Source organism: Centropristis striata, chromosome 24, assembly GCF_030273125.1.
Source record: "Centropristis striata isolate RG_2023a ecotype Rhode Island chromosome 24, C.striata_1.0, whole genome shotgun sequence".
NCBI lineage: Eukaryota > Metazoa > Chordata > Actinopteri > Perciformes > Serranidae > Centropristis > Centropristis striata.
The window spans coordinates 18,025,199-18,050,292 of record NC_081540.1 but is presented as its reverse complement, the minus strand read 5'-3'; the positions used below and the strand labels follow the sequence as shown (position 1 = coordinate 18,050,292).

Here is a 25,094-nt window from a genome sequence, read left to right as displayed (position 1 = left end):
TTTGGACTCTGGCCCTCATTACACTTTCATCCTGTGGCAGCCTATAGTGGCTGACACTTTAGATCCATTACTCCCGTATCCACACAGAGGCCTCGTATCCTCATAGTACTATAAAATATGACACAGCTGGGTCAGGTGGCACGGGGAGATCACTTTACCTACGGGTGTTGTCTTCTCCGTGCAACCAGACTCTCTGTTTATACACAGAGTGTAGAGTACGGAGGCTATCACCTGTCAAACAGTAGTGGCCACTCAGCACGCTAACAGGAACGACTGTGTGGAATATTTTTACAGTTCTAACATTACATCAACATTACAACAGCCTGACCGATATGGGATTTGTGAGGCAGATGCCGATACAGATTTTAGAGGGGGGATATTCATTAATAACCGATATGGTGGCTGATATAGTCATTTTTTGAGCTGGAATGAAAATAGATCACCACTCGGGAAAAGTACCCCGAGAACTGCTTTCTGAAACATAAAACGTCATGGGTTTAAAGTGACCCGACTGAGTTTTTGTTTTCTATATCTTTGCAATAAATTAATTTCATCATTCATTATTCCAGGTTTTCCTCAAACGATATGTGATTGAACTATGAATGGATTGAATATGAAGACTGCAATTAAATAACATTACAATATACAGCCCTGAAATGCATGTTTTCCCCCCTTATTAGTTATTTTTTTATGTATATGTGTAGGTATGTGCAGATGTATATGTAGATATACAGTCATGAAAAAAAATATTAAACCACCCTTTTTTTGGATAATAACTAAAATCATTATCAAGGAAACCATGTAAAATGTCTAGATATCAGCTCTAATTAAACTGTTATGAGATAATTTTGTTTTTATCATATTTGTCCAAACAAATGTACCTTTAGTTGTACCAGACATTAAAATGAACAAGAAACTAAAGAACATAATAGTCAAATATTTTTTTCCAAGACTGTATGTAGTTATGTAAAAATTGGATTGCCCTGACTACCGTATGTAAGTGTATATGTATGTTCATCATAACTCTACTCTATTTCTTTCTTTTCCAACCTTATTACTATTTTTATGCTTTTATGTCCTTATTTACCTTATTGGTCACTAACATTCTTAAATTGTTAGTTACTCATATAACAACATATGTCTTGTAAATTTAAAACGCAATTCTGTTCACAGTTCACAGGGCAGTAACTTACTGAATATTTTACAGTACACTGTTCCTGTAAATAATGGCATTAATAATTAGTAATTAACAGTAATGTTAGTCATGGTGTTCCACAAGGTTCTGTTCTTTGACCACGTTTATTCACACTATACAAATTTCTGTTATAATTTCTTAAGAAATTATAACAAAACAAAAAAAAGTTATTTTCTTAAAACATTTTCAGGAATGCTACAAGTATGAAATGCAAACAATCATACATTTCTATTAACTCCTGCAACAAAGTATAAAACAAATTGTAGCAAACTTTTAAAAAAAAATGTCATTTGGAAAGAAAATTGGCGGATTAATTGATGATGAAACACAATAATTAGTTTCAGACCAAATATCTATAAGATCACTGAAATGGCTGATTGTATTGGAAGCAGGTCAGATAGTCTATTTGCTTGTTTTAATAAGGGAAGAAGAAAAAATCATTACACTCTAGTAAAGATAAACAGAAAGCATGGATGCATGAAACGGAGTATTGGCAAATTTAATCCTCTCAGTGGACGAGATGCAAACACGCAATATTTAGTTTGTGCTTGATAAGTAGCTTTAATGATTTATTGATTATCAAATAACCAGCCCTCTCTGTGTGCTCAGGACCTGGACTTTGTGTGGAACTCCCGAGTATCTGGCTCCTGAAGTCATCCAAAGCAAAGGACACGGCCGAGCGGTCGACTGGTGGGCGCTGGGCATCCTCATCTTCGAAATGCTGGCCGGGTAAGTGCTGCAGTGTTCAGCATGCACCACACTCCACCCATTTTAAACACCGGGGGGCACTCTCCTCCACCAGAGCAGTGGAGGCAAAGCAGCTCTGAACAACAGCTTCAATATTCCACTCCCTTTGACCAATAAAAGCACAGTTAGGGATGAAGGTGTCGGAGAGATCATAGAACGAGTTAGTCATGTTCTAACCCAGGGATGGGCAATTAATTTCCCCAAGGGGCCACATGACCAATACCACAAAGGTTGCAGGGGCCGGACCAAAACTCTGAACTAAATTCTGCTCAATACTCATTTAGTCTCTTTATAAAATACAGTAAATGATCTGGTTTTGAGCTGCTACTGATAAGAATAGATGTTATGATAAGACTGTTAATGTGGAGTAAATCAAATATAGCAGTAAAAAGTAGTAAATACTCCAATCACTATATCACTTTAACATTTATTTATTTACCTTTAGCAAGGTTCCCATTGGTGTTTTTATATTATATAGCTTTTTTTTTTTATGTTTACATTTTCTAGGTGTTTTACAATGTTGTGATGCTTTTATTTTGAAATGGTTCCTGTGTGAAACGTGTGCTTTAAATTTGAAAGGTAGTGACAGGAAATAACAGGTGGAATGATAAAATAAAAAACGAACGGTAAATAATAACGAGTGCGTCGTAATTCATATAAACTTGATATAAAGTATCAAAAGGTTTTTATAGTGGCTGACAGGACACAAGGTTAGTTAAAGTTTATTTTCTTCTGTCATATTATATTAGTGGCCCTATTTGTTGTTTTAACTATAGTAAAAATGCTTGTTAGCTCAAGTGCTAATGCTAATGTTTGTTATTGTTTTCCACCTCGTAGCTCTTACGGTGGATTCACAAGGTGACCAAGGAATGTCTTATTTTTATTTTCATGGAGCGATTTTAAATAAATCTAGTGAACTATCAGTTAAAGAGTTGACTGTCATTCAGCCAGGAATGCTACTAAACATACATTCAAACCACAAAAACAATATAGAGCATGTATGTTATGCAGTAAACCAGTCATTTATTAACTTAATGCAAAAAGCAACGCATGTTTTAAGGTACCTAACATCAGGCATATGTAAACCGCCTTCAAAATAAAAGCACTGCGGTTGTATTGATTTCTAATTTCTGGGTAACCACCCAATGCCCAGGTCTGTTAGAACCCCACATACACACACAGATTCAGATTCAGATTTCCTTTACTGTCATTGCACAGTAACAAGTACTGGGACAACGAAATTAGCCATCAACCCGTCCAAAACGTATACTTAAACACACATATAATATGACAGAGGTGGACAGGACAGGAAGACAGAGATGGAAGAAAAGAAATGGAGCACAACGTGAGGAGAGGAAAGAGGAAAGGAAGGTTCACAGGTGTGAACTCAGACCGTAAACGTTTTTCGACAACTCGTGACTGTGCGGTTGTTTTGATAGATGATCATCAAGTTTATTCCCGAGAGGATGGACACAATAACACAAACACCTGTGATGCAATCCGACGGAACAACCCTGCAAGAAAAAGTGAGCGAGAGAACAGAGGGCTGAAACAAAAGGAGTTATTTAATTAATTGCGGTGCTGTTATTGTCTCGGTGTGGCAAATCTATTCATTGTGTGCTCATTGGATACTGCAGAGCTGCGACAAATTAATCTGTGAATGGGAATCATTGTTGTAGTTGAAGAACAATGACGTTGAGCCCCTTTAGAAGGAGCTCCGGTTTGTTCGCCATGAATAATAATGCGTGTCTGAGAACAGGCCTGAAGGTTGAGATTGATTTTAACATTGATTGAGACTTTGTTTCACAGACACACCAGGCGATACTCTATAATCCAGCAGTTAATTGATGGAGTCACTTCAATAGCATGGCCCTTTCTGAACACTGGCTCATATCTTTTGGCAAAATCCAATAGCTTTTATATTAATGTGCAACTTTTTTAATGTATTGAATCAGAATAAAACATGCAATTCTGGTGTCACTCGAAATGTGGAGCCCCTGGCACAGTAGTTAGAGCATTTACCTTGTCCTTTGACACCCTACCCTAAGTGACAATTTAAGTGTCAAGTCACATTAACCCTTTGGAGTCATTGAAAGCACCAGTGCCTTACTTCTTTATGATGTCACAACGTAAAAATGAAGCAAAGTCGAGCCCTGCCATCAACTTCTCTCTAAAGAACTGGCTTGAAACGGCATGCCATTTTTTGTTTGATGATGATTGGCCAAGTAAAACCGGATATGAGCTCAAATATATTTTGTATAAAAATATAGAACCAGATGTTATCCTAATTTTACCTCTTATATGTTATATATATCACCAACGTTTAAAATTCTTCATTGAACATGACATGTTTTCAAATATTCAAATTGGATTTTATGGGTTTTTTTTGTTTCTTTTGGGTTCAAAATGTAGATCCAGCAAGTCAAGGTAAAAAGATATTTATGATGAGGTTGTGCTGAAAAAAAATGATACCAACATGTCATGGAAAACATTTTTTAAGTGGTGTTTACAGGCAGAATGAACAGTCTTCAAAAATGGACAAAATAGCCAACAGGATCATACTGCATGGATCTTACTTTTCTCTCTAGTGGTGTCGCTATATTTCGATAGTGTATATTTTATTTGTCCAGATTTTAAGAAATCTGTCCATAAGACTTTTGACTCAACACTGAGTTAAATAGATTTTAATTTGTGGTGTTAATATGCAAGAAAATACGACATTAAGTTGTCAGTGGACCTACTTTCTACAGAAGACATCCCAATAAATGCTGTTTTGTTTTTTTTAAAGATATTTTTTTGGCCATTTTTGGGCTTTATTGATAGGACAGAGTGAATGGCGAGTCAGATTCGAACCCGGGCCGCCCGCTTACGAGGACAATGCCTCTATGGTACGCGCTCTACCAGGTGTGCCACCGGGAACGCCCCCCCCCCAATAAACGCTGTTGAAGCAACTCCAAATTTTCAACATTCAAACATTATACCTGCGGAACATCTGAAAGTTAAAGCAGTATTACAGTCTGACACTTCTTGGCAGCAGTTGTATCTATAAACAGATATTGCTTTATAAAGTTGATGTAGATGGCAAACAGTTGCTTGTGCACTGTCAAACTGTCAGTGTGAATTTACTGTAAGAATAGGAGAAAAGGATTGAAGTATATTGCTGTGTTCTTGTAAATTTAAAACACAGTTCTGTTCACAGTTTGGGCAGTAAATTACTGAATATTTTACAGTACACAGTTCCTGTAAATAATGTCATTGATAATTAGTAATTAACAGTAATTTTAGTTATGGTGTTCCACAAGGTTCTATTCTTTGACCACTTTTATTCACACTATACATGCTTCTTTATGAAATTCTTACAAAAAAAGTAATTCTCTTAAAGTGCTGTAATCACATATTTTTCTCCCAGATTGCATTGCAATATACAGTATGGCACTGTATGACATCAATACAATACACAATACTGTTCTTAGATTTGTCAGCAAATGACTAAATATTTACAGTAGAATGTAGAACTTTTTCAGTCTAAATGTATAGTAAATTCCTGTAAATAATGGCATTCTCTTAAAGTGCCGAAATCAAATGTTTTACAATATACAGTATGACACTGCACGGTAATATCCGTCATGGTGTTCCACAAGGTTCTGTATTTGGACCAGTTTTATTCACACTTTCAATGCTTCCTTTAGGAAATATGACTAAAAATAATGACTTTGTCTTTTAGTGCTGTAATCACATATTTTTTTCTCCCAGGTTGCAATATACAGTATGGCACTGTATGACATCAATACAACTAAATAATTTCAGATTTTACTGTTAATTTACAGCTACGGTTTACAGTGTTTTGATGATTTTGTTTGAGTAATGGACCTCGAAATTCTTATGTGTGAAATTTGATAAAATGTCATATTAAATGCAGATGATATACTGTATCACTGACGACAACCTGGATCTTATTGATCGTAACAGTGCTATCAATTAAATAACCCCAGACCTATTAAAGTTTTATATGGGCAGCACACACACTGCTTTAACTCCAAGAAGCCTTTCCTCCAGCCCCATTGAAAGGTCAGATCCCCTCACCCCTTCATCCATCTTCTTTCTATCCTGCGAGGCAAAGCTATATGGCTTTGAATTTGCGGAAAGAATGCGACCTTCTCCCAGCATTCATCAGGGCTGGCTTTGAAGTGTTGCAGTCCTGGCTGGAGACTGGACGCTGCGCTGCCCCTCAGCACATCACCAGGGAGGGGCTCTACTGTAAGAGCCCTCGGACAAAGAGCCCTCTTCATCTTGCAGTGTTGTGGAGCTGTTCGTCAGAGGTCCTGATCCAAGAATGTAGCGGCTGCTTCTGAAAAGTTAGCGGTGGTAGATCATCCTCCTCTGGGGTGAAGCACAAGTTGAGAAAACATTGAGTGAAGGGTCAGGGCCCCCAAGGGAGTAAGCCAAGAAAGTAAAGAAGAGAAAGATAATCCTGCCTTTAGGGCCAGATTTCTGCTCTTAATAGAAACCAATCATCCTGTGTGTATATGCACTTGTACATGTGGCTGTGTATGAAGGAGAGCCAATGCAACTCCCAGTGGTTCACTCAGTATCACTATCAAATAGTGTTTTCATGCAAAGATAAATTATGGCTGGGCGATATACCGATTTTAAAGATATACCGATATTTTTTAAAATATGAGAATGAGACCATATTGCCTATATCTATATAGTTTAAAAAAAAAGTTTTTCTTAATATTTAAATGCTGCCCTTACTAGGGTTTATCATATTTAGTTATTTTGTAATGTTCGTTATTATTTTCTCATATAAATATATTTATTTCAGAAAACGATTGGCCTTTTTTATTTCCTAGGCTATAATTATTTAGGATTTTTGTTTATTTAAATGTGAACTTTATGGAGCTTTGATTTTTAAAAAGGTTCTCCTGTTGTCATACAGGATAGATGGATGGATGGATGGATGGATGGATGGATGATTGATTGATTACTTTATTCATCCCCAAAGGGAAATTCGGTTGTCACAGCAGTTCGGTATTCAAGTACAATAAAATACAATAGAATAAAATACTAACGTAGAATAAATAAAAACAACAATAGAAAAGAAAAAAATGTATGTAAAAAATGTATTTATGTTCACTTAAATAAACAGTTTCAATACTACTTCAAACTACTTGTGACATGTCAAATTTGGCTCTCACTTTGCGATAAAATATATCGATACTCAGCCTAAATATATCGGGATATGACTTTTGGTCCATATCGCCCAGCCCTAAGATGAATCCTAGTTTAGCGGCATCTCTCTTCCTGGACTGAGTTTTCTGGATTCGGTGCATGAGAACTAAAATGACCCCCTTCCCGTCTTTCATTTCCCCTTGTTCCCTGGTCAGTCCTCATCCACCTCAGTTCAGTGGAGCGTAAGCCTGGTGATTAGAGATGGAGAAAACCAGCCTGTCACCCACAGCGTCAGATCGTTGTGGAGCTGGAGGAGATTTTTACTTCAGACACAAAGTTAACTATTGGGATCTGCTGTACCCTTTTACATAAACCACACCTAATACAGAAATCGGCTCCAGCATACTCACATTATGAAATGTGTTAAGGAATAAACAATACTCTGATCATTTTATTTTTTTAGAGTTTTACCAGAAGCTAAACAGGCCATGGTTTCTAACAGAAAGCTCATGGGGACATTAACCCTCTGAACCCGAAGAAGTTTCAGGCCATGTTTTGCTCTTTTTACATTTCACTCACTGTGGCCTCACTGGAATATATATGTATATAAGTCCTGCAGCTCTATAGAGTCAGCACGATCATGACTTGACTATAAGTGGGAACCACTCAAACATGTCTTCTGTGCAGAATAACACAGTTATAAAGTGATAAAAAAAGAAAAGGCACAGGTTGAATTTCTTTGATAAATAATTAAAAAAGAAAAATACATGGAATATATTCAAACAACACTTTTCCTAATGCACACAAGTGTCACGAATATTGGAAAAAAATGATGTGCCTCCACATGCTATATATATATTGAACTATTTGCATTTTTATAATCTCTACTTACAACTTCTCCTCTGTCCTCTCCTCTCTGATCTGTATAAACATATTTTCAGTGAATATTTGTCACATGACCGTTCGTCTCAGCAGAATCAATCATGGCTTCCTAGTTGCACTAAGGGGTGCAGAATTTTATGTTTTTAACAGGATGTAGTTATTCTAAACGGTTTATTTTTGGCGGCATTTTAAATAAAACATGTAGAATTTTTTTTTAAACGCCAGTGACTTGGTGGGGTTCGGAGGGTTAAATGACAGATAATGCACCTTGGAGTATGAATATGTCCTATGATAACTGTGCATTAAATCTCTGCTAGTTACAGAAATGTTTTGGCAATTTCGGATGGCACAGTCTCATGTCTGAACAGACTGTTGTGACATCAGTTTAATAAACCAGGAAACAATACGAACACTATTTGAGAGATTTAAGAAGCTGTGTACACCCATAACAATAATCAGACCCCCCTTACATGTGAAATTATTTCTAATAAGTACAGTATCACGGGGTGTGGGAATATAAGAATTAAATAAGAGTCCTATATTACACAATAGTCAGTAGATTTCTGATGATGTTAAGACTGAAATGACCTGTAAACATTTGGAAATATGTGTGAATGAATAATACCCTGTCTTTAACAGAGGTTTAAATACCATTACTGCCCATCATGAGATTGTTTATCCATCATATATGATGCTGTTGACTGATGAGCCATAAATTTAAGTCAGAAATCATCTCCACTTCCTCCCATTCTGCCACAATGACCTAAATTCTCTACCTATGACAGCACCAGTTTTGAAAGAAAAAAGAAAAAAAAACCCGAGTGGAGTCTGTGGTGTAGAGCCGGCAACCAGACGCCCCCATCCCACAGTCTCCTGACTCTGGAGCTTTTCACTGGGAAGGCAAGCGGCGTGTGACAAACTGGTGCGATTATGCGCCTGTCTGCTCCGTGCGTAATGCGTTTAGAGGCCGGTCCCATTATGTAATTTGTGGGTAATGACTTGTCCAGGCCGGAGCAGAGGGAAGAACAGCAGAGCTGGGAAAGCATTCAGTGAAGTGCAGCAGCAGAAGGCCTGTGGGTGGTAGAAATACAAACACACACAGAGAATCATCAGAATAACTGTGAACAAAGGCTGCTCTGTCTACAGCACAATGTTATCATAGCTCCCCCCTATACAAAACGCTGACCACTCCGTGTATTCACGCGCCGTTTTGTTGAGACTGATCCAGGTGAGGGGGATGTAAGCTCTTACCTACTTTACCTGTTCCTTGCATCATGCTGTTTTTGCAGAGCACAAATTGAGTTTGCACACTGCGACAGCTTCAGAGGGGCAGGCCGGAGATGACATATATTTCTCTCTGCAGGTACCCGCCGTTCTTTGATGACAATCCATTTGGAATCTATCAGAAGATTCTGGCCGGAAAACTGGAATTCCCACGCCATCTGGATTTCTATGTCAAGTAAGTAACCAGGCCAAAGTCAAATTACACAAGCCAGGAATGTGTGTGTGTGTATTTACAGCGTGCATTAGTCCTAAAGGTGCAATGTGTAATACCTGGCACACATGTGTCACATTAATAGTGCCAGAATTTCACCTCCTCCCACCCAGATTGTGCACACTTAAAGCCCCCCTTGAGTGTTTTTTGGTATTTTTTATATTTCATATTTTACTGAGTCTGTAGTTTGTGTAGTTTTACTGAGTTTGTGTTGCAAAAAGACAGTTGTTGTTGAAATGGGAAGATGTTAGTATTAGCTCACATCAAAAGCCAAAATCAAATCAAAATGACTTTATTTGTCCCTGAGGGGGAGCGAAGGATCTTAGAGGATATAAGTTAGTATTAGCTCATAAACTGTTTCGAAGTTAGTATTAGATCACATGCAGTCTGAGTTAGTATTAGCTCATAAACAGTCTATGAGTTAATATTAGCTCACATACAGTCTGTGAGTTAGTATTAGCTTGCATACAGTCTGAGTTAGTATTAGCTCGTAAACAGTCTATGAGTTAATATTAGCTCACATACAGTCTGTGAGTTAGTATTAGCTCACATACAGTCTGAGTTAGTATTAGCTCTTAAACAGTCTGAGTTAGCATTAGCTCATAAACAGTGTATGAGTTAGTATTAGCATATAAACAGTGTATGAGTTAGTATTAGCTCATAAACAGTCTGAGTTAGTATTAACTCATAGACTGTTTATGAGCTTATACTAACCCATACACTGTTTGAGTTAGTATTAGCTCATAAACAGTGTATGGGTTAGTATTATCTCGCATACGGTCTATGTGTTAGTATTAGCCTTACAACTACAGCCTCTCAAAGGGAAATAAACAGGACAAAAGTCTGCCAGCCCACCAAGAGGTTAAAATAATAAATACATTTACTGAGTTTAAATATACAGGAATCAGCCTGAAAAAGTTGTGACTTTAACTCGAAGATGTAAAACCCCCAAATTCCCCCTCCGAAAGCAGCTCAGAAACATGAGCTCAGTGTCCTCAGCTGCTCTCCTGTCTCTCATTTTAAACGTACATTTTCAGGACGTGATAGTGTTCCTAATGAGGATCCCTGATGCACCCCATCCGACCCCCACCACCACCATTCAGATGACTATTTAAGCATTATACTTCAAAGATTGTGAGGGAGACATTGGCTATAGATGGGGTCTCTAAGTGCTGCAGCGTCCCTTTAACACAGGTCAATGAGCTCCCCGGAGCTAAAGAGGGGCTTCAGGTGGACCTGCAGTCACTAATGACACACCCAGCTGATTTGGACCGGTCCCCCCACCGCTCACACCACCTATTAGACCAGCTGGAGGGTGCGGGAATGTGCAAGATTACAGGCTGAGTGCACTTTGAGTGTGTGTATGCACTGACACAGTGGCCCCGGAGAGGCCATACACACACAGCTTCCCCTGATAATTCAGCGCACCCACAGCTTCCCACTGTTAAGCCATCTATCTTGCGTCCAGCAGACAGAAGGATTTTTAATATTTCCTCCATTTATATCACTCTTACTCAGTTCCATGTCACACACTCCCATCCATCAAAAAGTGAAAGGCCTTGCAGAAGACTGCAGGCAGACTGCTGCGTCTCCAGCAGCAGCTGCTGTCCAGCATAGACAATCAGACAGTCTGGAGAAGTGTCCCAGGGTGACCCGAGCAGTAAATGTCTTGTCATTGGTCATAAAATTAGTTGGCTGTTAAGGATTTGTTACGGACATGCTGACACTGTGTTGACCTGACCTTCCACCTCTACCTACATGTCCCCTGCTGCCTATATATAGTGTGGAGTAGGGATGGGCGATATGGCCCTAAAAAAATATCACGATATTTCAGGCTATTTTTGCGATAACAATTATTCTTCGCGATATTACGAAATACTTAAAAGGATATAGAAAATGTGATTTTTTTTTTTTTTAGTCTGTATAAATAAATACAAATCTAAAATGTAGTGTGAAGTGCAAATCTCAATAGTTGCCAAATACAAAAAAAATGTACTCTTGACTCTTGAGTATGTATATATTTTAATGACATTTTGTAAAGGAGAATAAAGGTTCTTGTATGTTTTATTTAAGGCATCTTATTTTGACAGTCTTCTTGTAAGTTCTGTGGTGGATTCTGTTAACACACCATGCTCTTATTTTGAAAGCTGCATTAAGCGAGAGTAAGTAGCTTTTTGTGATTAAAACAACTTTAATTGTTAGCCTTACGCCACTACATCAAGAAGTAGGAATTTTGCCAATATCATGATATGCATTTTTTTAACCATAAAAAAAATATACCGATATTATCGTGAACGATACAATATGGCACACCCCTTGTGTGGAGATGTGTTTGGGTCCCCAGGGGGCTGACAAGAATGTGTCTCCTCTCAACAGTTACTGTCTCAGTGCTCTTGAGCAGGACAGCAAACACTTAAAGATCTGCAGTGGAGCTTGAACAGTTTGAAAGTGCCTGAGGAGAAAGAAGCTCACCCACTTGTATAATAAAGAGCTGTGTTACACTTTGATGAATAATACATTGCAGCATCTCTTCAGATCTTGGAGTATTAAATATATTTTAATCTACTAATAAGAACAGTCAGATCATAATTAAATTTTACAGTAAATGAAAAATAATGTTCAACATTAAAACAACAAATGGATAACAAAACGGAAAGCTCAATGTGAAAATAAAGCAGTGAATATATTGTTTTCTCCACTTGGTGGCAGTGGAACAAGCTGAAAACAGCTTCCTATCATTTTATAAAGTTAGCTTATAGTTGCACTGTAATTTTTTTCAACATAGTTAACTGACAGCAGCTTTTACATTGTATTTTCGAAAAAACAGAAATTTTACAACACAATACTGTTCTTTTTTTTCAGCAAATGACTAAATATTTACAGTACACTGTAGAACTTTTTCAGTCTAAATTTATAGTTAATTCCTGTGAATAATGGCATTCTCTTGAAGTGCTGAAATCAAATGTTTTACAACATACAGTATGACACTGCACAGTAATGTTCGTCATGGTGTTCCACAAGGTTCTGTATTTGGACCAGTTTTATTCACACTTTCCATGCTTCCTTTAGGAAATATGACTAAAAATAATGACTTTGTCTTTTAGTGCTGTAATCACATATTTTTCTTCCAGGTTGCATTGCAATATACAGTATGAAACTGTATGACATCAATACAATAGAATACTGTTCAGATTTCACTGTAAATTTACAGCTTATGTTGACACATCCAGCGGACACAAAGCGGCATTATCACATCCACTCTCATTTAGCTCTGGAAAAATATCCATATCGTCACTGTAGCTGCTAAATGCTCCATTTTCTTTAGTGGGGTGTCACTTTAAAAAAAAAACTAAGAACGCAAACATCTTGCCTAATCCTGAACTAACTTTATATAAACTGCTGTGATGCCTGTACGGTCTAACATGAACAAAATAACAGCCTTAGCTTGATCCCCAGTTTCCCATCTATGGTGTGAAATCCAAACTCCTGTCACACATGACTTCTCAATTTTTTTGCTATTGCAGTAATCCGCTCACCATGGCTCACTGGTTTTCTTCATTTCTTTTTAGCAAGACAACAACAGACTAATCAGCTGATGTCATGCAACAGATCAGAGTGGCAGCACATTCTATTAACAGCCCCACTGGAGCACAAATTGTGGCCTGCTGTGCTTTTCCACAGTAAATTTTACAATTCACACATCATTAAGTTTTGAATATTATTTCCCATGTTCAAACAGTAGTTAAAATTTTAAATGCCCAACCAGCTTCTGGCTAACTTTGTGTATCTGCTGTTTGCTGGACAGGTAGCAGAGAGACTCGACATTATAGTAAACATGCCGAAAATAAAAACGGAAATTTTATCCGATATTAAATAATGGCCTAAATCAGCAGCATATGTGTTGAACAAATGGTATCAACCAAAAAATTGCTGCAACAACTTATGGGACATAATTGAGCATGGAACATGAGCTCAGTGTCCTCAGCTGCTCTCCTGTCTCTCATGAGACGTGATAGTGTTCCTAATGAGGATCCCTGATGCACCCCATCCAACCCCCACAGGACGTGGACTTAATACAGTGTCATAAAAAAGGATGTGAACCCTTTGAAATTCCCTAGCTTTCTGCATTTGTCATAAAATGTTTTCTAAAGTCCCAAGTATAGACAAACATAATGTGCTGCATTTACTACCACACAAACAATGATATTATTTCATGTCTTTATTAAACACATCCATGAAACATTCATAGTATTGGTGGAAAAAGCAAGTGAACCCTTAGGCTAATGACTCCAACAATAGCCTGCAAACCTGGGGTCCAATCAATGAAACGATATTTGAGTGAGATGTAGAGCTACTTTAACTTAAAAAAAACCTCTCAAACTTTATGAGTTTGCTTTCCATAAGAAACATCTGTTGATGTGAATCATGCCAAAGACCTACGATCAAGAATTGTTGATTTGGATAAGACTGTAAGGGGTTACAAAGACATCTAAATTACTTTAGGTATCAACCAGTCCACAGTTAGACAAATTGTCCACAATTGGGTGGGTGTCCAGCTTAGTTGACTCTATGGTGATGCAGCACGACAATGATCCTAAACATCAAAGTAAATCAAGTGCCCCAGTCAGAGCCCAGATCTCAATCCAATACCATTTTGAGATGCTGCGTTCCTCCTGAACATTAGGGCTGTTTCTACTACTGGGCAATACCCGGAATGAGGCGGATCTCACTCGCCGAAACGCCCCTAATTTCAATATGAGCAGTCCGGAGCGGACTTTTGTCTGGACGTTTTTTGTCCCTGTGGAAGAGCAGGGTCTTTTTTTCTCCCCTTAAAAAAGCCTGGTTACTGATTGGATAGAATGCTAAGCAGGATGTGATGTAGTACTCTACACCACAACAACACACGCCATTTGTAAAAGCCGGCGAAGCAGTGTTGCCAACTTGGCGACTTTGTTGCTGAATTTAGCGACTTTTCAGACCCCCTTACCAACTATTTTTCAAGAAAGCGACTGGAGACGAATCCAGCAACTCCTTCTTACTCTTCTTAAGGAGCCGCTAACAAGGAGGCCAGCTTGTTAAGAAGAGCCGCCGTTAGCGGCAGTTAGCTACAGTTAGCTCTGTAGCAGTACAGTGTGTATGTGCTGCTGCTGCATGAGGTGTTCACTTAGCGATCTCTGTTTGTTTACAACAAGCACCGGACACTCTGTGCACAGTTAGCATGCCGTTAATTCACGATCACTATGTTTGTGATCAGTGGAGACTGTGCATAATTAGCCATGCTGCTTTCAGCTGCTGACGTTGTGCACAGTTAGCCACGGCGAAAACCATACGTCACCTCCGGAGTCTCTAAATCCCTCTGGGGGCTAACTTGTAATGGAGACATGCGGAGTGAGCGGACTTTTGGGAGGGTGTGGCCTGAGACTTTCTCGGTGGACACTTTTCCCCCTAGTCAAAACACGGCTATAGTTCAGGTCTGATCAGCAGCTACCAAGCTAGCGATTGGTTGAAGTTATTGCTGCCAAAGGAGATTTGACCAGTTGCTAAATCCAAGGGTTCACTTACTTTTTCCACCAGCAACATGGATGCTTCATGGTTGTGTTCAATAAAGATGTGGAATATTGTAATTATTTGTGTGGTATTAGGTTAAGCACATTGTGTTTATCTATTCTTGGCACTTCTTGGTGCAGATCGGAACACATTTTATGACCATTTAATACAGAATTTCTAAGCTTTCACTTACTTTTTCTTGCATTTGTTTTAATTAATTGATGACTTAATATATTAATTACATTATTAGAGATTTATGGTTAGAAAAACTTGACACACTTCTGTATGAGATCTACTGTTGACCTACTATCTCCCCCTAAAAACCCACTACCCTCAACCCCCAAATCGTGATTGATAATTCTCTCAGACCAGCAATCCCTTTTATATCACACATAATAAGTAAGTACAATGTTGATATCAGAAAAAGTGATAACTCAGATTGAAAATTATAACTGGAAAAGAGGAAAGAATACTTGTTTAAAACATGAAATGAAAAACGAACTACAAGAAATAGGATAGCCCTCTTTCCCTTCTTTATGTCTTGTTTTCATCATTTCAGGATGAATTCTCCTTCATGAAATCCATGAAAAGGCATAAATACAAATATTTCCCCTGAAGCTGATTAAAATATTTCTCTGTGACATATCACTCCTGTCTTTAAGCATAGGAGGGATTTAGACAAAACCTGAGAAATAGCTGACTTGTCAACATCCAGCTGCTGTATTTATGAGGCTGTCAGCAGCTCGTCGGATGTGAGATACAGCACCTTTATCTCCGTTCGTCAGCAGCTATCGCATTTCATCAGAAAGCCTACACTCTGCCATTTTAACACCCCTGTGAATCATCTCCTTTCCCCTCACATGGATGTCTACATCACACGCGCAAGTTTACCGTAGCGGAAAGTTTGCCGTCTGCAGAAAAAGTTCTCACTTTCATCAATTAAAAGATTGTCAAAAGGGCACAACTCACTTAGCCGGCCCTCGTCACCTTCCACTGGCTGTCAGGTTACCTGTACCGAGGATACATTTGTCATTTTGACAGTGCAGGGAGAGAGACACACTGTACAGCTTTGGATTCACTGACTGTTTCTTTTCCCTCCAGAGACCTCATCAAGAAATTTCTGGTCATTGAGCGAGCCAGACGGCTAGGCAACATGAAGGTGAGTTGGTCAGACTTCCTGGCTCCCTGAACCACATGGCAGCCCACCATATTTCATACCTTCACTAGGTGGTTTGACGTCAGCTCCACATGGTTCCAATTAGTCACGAATAAAGAGACATTTACAGAAGGACGGGGTTCCACTTCAGCAGGGTGGATTTTTTTTTCGACTGTTAGGTAGGGAAACACCAGTTAGACCATATCGCATATATCGATATAGTTACATTTTTTTTCTTTCTTTTTATATAAATATATTTTTTCTCATATAAATATATTTATTTCAGAAAAAAGATTGGCCTTTTTTTATTTAATAGGCTATTTTTATTTAGGATATATTTGTATTTAAATTTGCACTTTATGGAGCTTTGATTTAAAAAAAAAAAAAAAAACACCAGTTAGACCATATCGCATATATCGATATAGTTAAAAAAAATTTCTTTGTTTTTATATAAATATATTTTTTCTCATATAAATATATTTATTTCAGAAAAAAGATTGGCCTAATTTTATTTAATAGGCTATTTTTATTTAAGATATATTTTTATTTAAATTTGCACTTTATGGAAGCTTTGATTTGAAAAAAAAAAAAAAAAAAAAAGTACTCTTGTACAGTATTTAGATGACTTTTAGTCAATTTTAAATAAACGGTTTCAATAAAACTACTCCGCTTTGACTGAACATTTGCTCACACTTTGCGATAGAAACATCAGGATATGTATCGTATATCGATATGGACTATTGGTCCATATCGCCCAGCCCTACTAGGAGCAGTGAGCAGCACATTTCAGTGAGGGGTTAGGTGCCTTGCTCAAGGGCACTTCATCCTTCACCGGTCTTGTTCTGAACTGAAGTGAGACATTTTCAGAAGGACGGGGTTCCACTTCAGCAGGATGGATTTTTTTCTGAGTGTTTTGTAGGGAAACGCCTTACTTCAAGATATATGTTCAGTTGCCAGTTTATTAGGTAGACCTAGCTTAACTAATGCAACCCATTTTAATCAATGTGGATCGACCAAATATTATAATATTAGATTCAATACTAACAAAGCAGAGAAACAAAGCACATCAGTACACTGTAATTTACTGGCGGCAGCTTTGCCGGTTTCTTACTGTATTTTAGCAATACAATGTATTAGTAAAAATAACTTTGCAATAGGGTATTTTTTTTTTTTTTTTTATTCTTGTGAATTTACAACACAATGCTGTTTACACTGCAAAAAATGTGTCTAAAAACAAGATAAAAACACTAAATCTGAGGGAAATGATCTTGCTCCATGGACAGTTAATTTCACTTGACAAGATTTCTTAAATTAAGATACGATTAAATGTAGAAATAACCATGTTGTACGCTTAAAATAAGAAATGAACTCTTAAAACAAGATTAAGTGTTGCCAACTTAGCGACTTTGTTGCTATATTTAGCGACTTTTCAGACCCCCTTAGCGACTTTTTTTCAAAAAAGCGACCTTTTTGTAATGGAGTCATGCAGAGTGAGCGGACATTTGAGAGGGCGTGGCCACTTTTGCCCCTAAAGGAAACACGCCTTATATGGAACATCAAACCTGCGGTCCCGGGTTCCTTGGTTCGATGACTTACCAGCAAGTTGAGTAATCATCCCTTCCATACGTTTTTTAACCAATTCTTTACAAAACCAGTGAACACACCATACTAGGAGCAGTGAGCAGCACATTTCTACACTGGGGAGCAGTGAGAGGTTTGGTGCCTTGCTCAAGGGCGCTTCATCCTGCACCGGTCTTGTTCTGAACTGCAGTGGGTTCCATAATAGCGCCTACGGAAGTGCGTGTCGTTTTAGCTAAACTGGTTTGTACAAATGATAAACACAGCCTGTCAAAACCAAAACATTACTCACTGCTGCTCCTAAAGCTTATTGCTGTGAGCATGTGGTAATAAGTAGACGCAACCCAGGTGAAAGTATTGACATTTTTATAACTCTTCTGCTTGTTTGTAGGTTCACAGAAAAATTGGATTTAATAAGCAACTCTGAAGGGTCACATTTTTTCACTCTACTTTCAGATAAATCAAAAAGCAGACGGGGCACACTGGGATCTATGCTGCACTTGCAAACTCTGCACCTTTAAACATTTATACCAGCATTTATATGATGCTTTCTTTTATTGGTTGAGTTGTTGAAGAACTTCTTTAAAGTTACCTGAACAGGGGTGGATTCGAAGGTCTCAGGGAGTTTGAATACATCTCACATAAATAATTTCTCTCCTTACTGTTAGAGCTTCAGCTGCTGCTTCATGTGTAGAGAGTCTCCTTCAGCAAAGAGATAAGTTGTTTGTCTGGAGTGAATGAATCTTCCCTGACACTCTCATATCCAGTTTGCCCCCTGATTATGACAGGGGGATTAAAAAACACATAAATCTGCTCCACTTGGCTCCTCTTAAAGCTCCCTAACAGCTACACTGCAAACACAGCAGCAGCAGCAGCTCTGAAACGAAAGAAAAGCATTCAGCCTCGGGAATCTCAGACATATTTTTTTTTTTTTTCTTTCTCGTGATGACTTGGAAGAATTACAGAGTGGAAAATAGTGTGTACGTTTTACATTTTACTGGGAGCCTGCCACTTCATCGCTCATCAATGGGAGCTGCGCAGATTCCCATTCACACTGGAGGACTGGAGCGTTTCAATTAACATTAGTGAAAGGAGCGCCGGCTGAGAGGCGCTCTCAATAAAACAAATACTTCTCTAAGCCCAGTGATTAACTCATATAATCCCAGACAAGATGATATTGATTTGCGGCTGCCAATATTCCTCCGCGGAGCAGCCACATCGCTCATTAACACAATGACGTACGGAGGCTGAACTCTGCCACTATAATAATAATAGACTTTCTAAAAAGCTTTTATAAATGGATTAATGGTATTTGCATTTAAATGATGCATTCACCGAAAGCGAATTGAATTTTGCAATTTCTAATTATTTTCCCTCGTCTTTCAATGATGAATTGACATTTTAAATGGACTTTGTCTTGTTTCTTTAGCTCTTGTTAGTTGTAATGTTCATTAGATTCATTTAGTTTCAGTCGTTGCCCAAAAATGAGGTGCTACTGAGAATTTCATTATGACAACATTTATTTTTGTTTTCTTTTTGTTAATAAAAGACTTGCCACATGCACAACTACAGTGTACAATGTTTCAATGTAACTTCACAGTAATTAACTGGCAGCGGCTTCACTTCCTTTCTTAATGTATTTTTGAGATACAGCATATGACTAGAAATAAATTACAGTATATTACTGTACTGTATTTGCAGTACACTGTAAAACGTCTCAGTGTAAATTAACAGTAGATCCCCAAGGTTCTGTGCTTGGACCACTTGTCAAAAATATTGCTTGATGAGGCTGTAAATCAAATGTCTGACACCATTGGTGTCAAACCATGGTTTGCATGAGTCAACAACACTACGATGTAAAACTTTTCAGTGTTAATTTACAGTAATTGATTAGCAGCAGTGTGTCTTTGTATTTTAGAAATGCAGTGTATTACTAGAAATAAATGTGCAGTATATTACTGTATTCTTGTCAATTTACAACTAAATACTGTCTAGTTTTGTCAGTACTTTACTGAATATTAACAGTACACTAAAACCTTCTAGTGTAAATTAACTGTAATACGGTAATTTACGGTAATTTTAGTCATGGTGCGCCACAAGGTTTTGTCCTTGGACCACTTTTATTCACACTATACATGCTTCCTTTAGGAAATATAAGTGGACTTTGTCTTGTTTCTTTAGCTGATGTTAGTTGTGATGTTCATTAGATTCATTTAGTTTCACTTGTTGCCCAAAAATGAGGTGCTACTGAGAATTTCATTATGACAACATTTATGTTTATACTGAAAGTTAGCAAGTCTGTTTTCTTTTTGTAAATAAAAGACTTGCCACATGCACAACTACACTGTAAACGTTTCAGTGTAAATTCACAGTAATTAACTGGCAGCAGCTTCACTTCTGTTGTTACTGTATTTTAGAGATACAGCGTATGACAAGAAATAAAATTACAGTGTATTACTGTACTGTATTTGCAGTACACTGCATGTCTCAGTGTAAATTTACAGTAAATTCCCAAGATTCTGTACCATTAATGTCAAACCATAGTTTGCATGAGTCAACAACACTACACTGTAAAACTTTTCAGTGTTAATTTACAGTAATTGACTAGTAGCAGTATGCCTTTGTATTTTAGAAATACATTGTATTACTAGAAATAAATGTGCAGTATATTACTGTATTCTTGTTAGATTGTTCTTAATTTTGTCAGTAATTTACTGAATATTAACAATACACTGCAAAACTTTATAGTGTAAATTAACTGTAATACGGTAATTTACGGTAATTTTAGCCATGGTGCTCCACAAGGTTATGTCCTTGGACCACTTTTATTCACACTATACATGCTTTGTTTAGTAAATATGACCAAAACAAATACACTTTCAGTTATACATGAAAATATGCACATTGAACAAAATTCTGTTGAATTGGCATCCTGGCATTCTCTTAAAGTACTCTAATCTCATATTTTTGTTTCTCACAAATTGCATTACAATAAACAGTATGACATCAATACAGTAGAATCCAGCTCAGATTTCACTATAAATGTAAAGCTTTACAGAGTGTTAGTAAAAGGTTGTCCCGTAGCGCTGTTAACACTGACAGCACATCAGCTGATGTGTGCACACAGCTTCACCACACACACACACACACACACACACACACACACTGAGCTAACATCACTTAAATGAAATTACACTAAAATTACGTTCAACCCACAGAGCAGCAGCAGGAGCTCTGATTGGCCAGCTGTCGGGTATTAGCAGGAGTCTGGCCTATCAGAACTCCTGCTGCTGCTGGATTCAACTCAGTTTAGAGTTGAATTAATTATCAGTTTATGTAGGCCAAACAATGCATCATTTAAATGTAATATTTGATCAATGTAATAATTGAATAGATTCTGTAATGTCCAGTATGTCGCTTATAGCCATGTTTTGTGTTTCAGAATGGAGCAGACGATGTGAAGAAGCATCGCTGGTTCAAGACGATTGACTGGGACGGAGTTCCTCTGAGGAAACTCAAGGTGACTGCTGAAACAGCTCGGGAGTCAGAGGGTTAATCAACATTAGTGTACATGTGTCAGCGTTTTTTCAGCTGCAGTCCTTTGGTGTTTTTGTGATGTTTTAATAGCAGTGAGGCGAAGGTTGAAATGTACAGACCAAGGTTATTATAGTTAACGAACACTAACGAAATAACGAAAACTAGAATTGAAAAAACATTTTTCATTAACTTAAATAAAAATAGAAATGAGAGTTTTTTGAAAAAACGATAACTGACTGAAACTGTATTGTGCGGTTACAAAACTAACTAAAATTTTTGTGAAAATGTCCTTCATTTTCATCTTTGTCAACTTTTTTCATACATAATCCAGTGTTTCTGTTTCTCCAACGCTGAGTGTGTGTATTCCTGCTTTGTGATATACCATATTGGCTGTAAAGAGCAACTTCTCAGCTTTCAGAAAACATTGGAAATTTCCCGATAGCGTAAACCGTTCAGTTATTATGGTTATCCGAAGTGTGCTAGCGCAAACGTGTCGCTGGCGCAACACTCGCTAAACTTTGAAGTCTTTAATTCGGCCATGATATTACAAATCAATTTTTTTGCAGCAGAGCTGAAAATACATGTAGGAGCAACACTACATAATCCTTTTTGGTTGATATGAAATGTATTTATTTAGCTCCAACTAAACAGCTGCTGGTTAGTGAACATGCAGGAACACATGGTGAATATGTTTACTGAGACTGGGATTTCTACCTTGAACCAAAATTCGAAACACCTGGAACTGTAAGAGTTAATAACCTTATTGGCCCTAAGATGGATAAACCAAAAGAAATAAAGGCAAAATTTATTATGACCTCTTTGAATCTGGCACCCAACACATAGCCCATTACAAAAAAACTAAAACTAATGAAAAATAAACTAAAACTAGAAAACTCGAAAACTCTAAAAACGAATTAAAATTAACTGAATTTCAATTCTGTGGTTACAAAACTAACTGAAAACTAACTAAAATGTCCTTTGTTTTCGTCTTTCGTCAACTTTATTCAATCATAATCCAGTGTCAATGTGAAATTACTGTAATTACGTACATTGGCTGTAAAGAGCAACTTCTCAGCTTTCAGAAAACATTGGAATTTTTCCGATAGTGTAATCCGTTCAGTTATTATGGTAATCTGAAGTGCGCTTGACAAACATGTCGCCAGTGCAACACTCGGTAAACTTTGGATGTTGGATAAGCCGAAGAAAAAAAAAGGCAAAATTTGAATCTTTGAATCTGGCACCCAAGACATAGCCCAAAAAAAACAAACTAATGAAAAATAAACTAAAACTAGGAAACTCACTCAAAAAAACGAATTAAAACGAACTGAATTTCCATCCATTCTCTTCCGCTTATCCGGGGCCGGGTCGCGGGGGCAACTGAATTTGAAAAAACAAAAATTCACAATGAAATTAAAACTAAAACTAATGAAAAATCCAACACTATTATAACCTTGGTACAGACATGCAGAAGCTTGTTGAACTCATCCTGAAATAATAATAATAATAATAATTGTCTCCACAGCCTCCGATAGTTCCCAAAGTTTCCCACGAGGGCGACACCTCCAACTTCGACGTTTACCCAGAGGACGACTGGAAGAAAGACCCTCCTGTGCCTCAGAAGGACTTAGAGATCTTCAAGAACTTCTGATCACTGAGCCTGCTTTATTTATTGACGAATATCCTGAGAATTGACACAGCATATTGTAAAGTTACTGTTACAGGCACAATCACGGAGAAAACCTTATTTATCAGAGGCGGGAGTCACATGATATCTGTAAAAATGGCCTCCTTAAGCTCCACATGATTGACGCTGTGACATGTATCATACCACAGAGATGATTTGCTTTTTATATTTTTATTTATCTGACTAAAGTCAAACATTTTGCTGTTTTTCATTTTTTTTATCACAGTTTTTCTCTGAGCCTGCTCATATGCAAAAAAAAAAAAAGAAAAGAAAAATTCTTTTGAAACCAAAAGACTGTTACTTTCTAGGTTTAAAAAAGAGAATAATCAGGTCTTTTTTTATATTATCATGTTTTATATTTTATCTCTTTTTAAAATGTTCATATTTAATGTGACTCCAGACTGGTGCTGTAACTGTCAGCTGGCCAGTACTTATTATGTAGTCATGAGTCAGACACTTTATTTGAAAATGCGTAGCACTTGTAAAAAGGTGCCTTACATCACATGTGATGTCTCGCAATTCTAGAAAGTCCACTTGAAACAGACATCCACTCTAAACTTTTCTTCTCCAGCTGTTGCACTTCTACGACAGCTTTATTCACAGCCAAAGGACTTTGTTATTACCGTACAGTCACAGCTGTTCTACAGACTTTCCCATAGCACCTCGTGCTCATTCACTTATCATTATCATTGTCATTATCATTGTTGTCATGCTTTTAAAGCCAAGTCATGTTGTCACTGTATAGAGCTCCATTACAGTCAGTATTCATCAGATTCATCAGGGTTCATTCGGTGTTTCGGGACAATATCGGCCTTTAAAAATAAACTGCATATGATTATGTTCGCTACCATTAAAATCCAAGTGATGATGTGATTTTTTTTGTGCCTCGCGCTTCATTATAGAGAACAGAAACAGCATTGCAGTAGTGTGTTTGGTGACGTTAACCCTTTGGAGTCTTGAGCTATTTTGTCCGATTTTTGCTTTTCTTCCCGCCTGTATATACCACAATAACACAAAAAACATAAAATCCGATTTTCATGACCAGGTGTAGGTCTATCACACAATGGGGCGGAGCTCCCCTAAAAGGGCGTCCGCTCGGAAACAGTGCAATGCCCAAACACGTCCTACGTAAATAATATTTTGAAAAATTAATTCAAAAATCTTCAAAATCGAGGATGCACACCTTCGTGCCATGCGCAAGCCACATACGAAATCTGAGGTCAGTCTGACTAACGGTCAGAGAGATATGATTAGACACACACACACAGACGCTTCTTGCTTTATAGATAAATGTATTTTTCCTTATCTCCGGTTTTACTTGTGGAAGTTGACGACAGGGTTCCACGCTGCTTCGTTTTTATGCCAGGACGTCATGAGATCATCAGCTTCATCATAATTCATTCTGTGTTTCGGGACAATATCGGCCTTTAAAAATAAACTGCATATGATTTTGTTCGCTACCATTACAATCCAAGTGATGATGTGATTTTTTTTGTGCCTCGCTTCATTGTAGAGAACAGAAACAGCATTGCAGTAGTGTGTTTGGTGACAACATTAACCCTTTGGAGTCTTGAGCCATTTTCTGGAGCATTAACTGGGATGTTCATTTTTGCTAGCAAAATACAAAACAAAATGTACGTTACTGACCTTAGAAAACTGGACAGCGACTCCTTGGAGTCTCTGTTAGTCCAACCAAACGCTAAAACGTAAAAAAGACATTTTTACTGAACAAAACGTTCAGATAAACTTTTAGTGAAAATACACTGAAAGGCTCAAAGTTGTGATACCAAACCGCTAAACGTCCTTTTTTTTTTAATATAACGTTATATATAACTTTATTGACATGTTGCTGTGGATACGCAGTGTTCTTCTTCTCTCCTGATGACGGCTAGCCTTGTTAGTGACCTGTCAATCAAAGGTAGCCACGCCCCAAATCATACGATTCCTTAGCTTCTATTTTCTTCTAAATGGGGCCATTATTTACACTATTAACATCATTAACGTCTTGAAGAAGAATTTTTACCAGACCGTAGTGTTGTCCTTAAAAAATAATCCGAGGTAATAAATCAAGTGAGAAGTTTTCTCATTTTGCGTTGAAATG

At 37.6% G+C, this 25,094-nt stretch overlaps 1 protein-coding gene across 1 annotated transcript in view; it reads left to right on the top strand.

The window, feature by feature from the left end:
- prkx (protein kinase X-linked) overlaps positions 1–23,866 on the top strand; it is a 56,684-nt gene extending 32,818 nt beyond the window's left edge. The window contains exons 4-8 of the mRNA XM_059327839.1: positions 1,805–1,924; positions 9,360–9,455; positions 16,140–16,197; positions 21,215–21,292; positions 22,832–23,866. Of these exons, the coding sequence (XP_059183822.1) occupies positions 1,805–1,924; positions 9,360–9,455; positions 16,140–16,197; positions 21,215–21,292; positions 22,832–22,957 (478 nt within the window). The 3' untranslated portion in view covers positions 22,958–23,866. The remainder of the gene's footprint in view (positions 1–1,804; positions 1,925–9,359; positions 9,456–16,139; positions 16,198–21,214; positions 21,293–22,831) is intronic.
- The last annotated feature ends 1,228 nt before the right edge of the window (positions 23,867–25,094 follow it).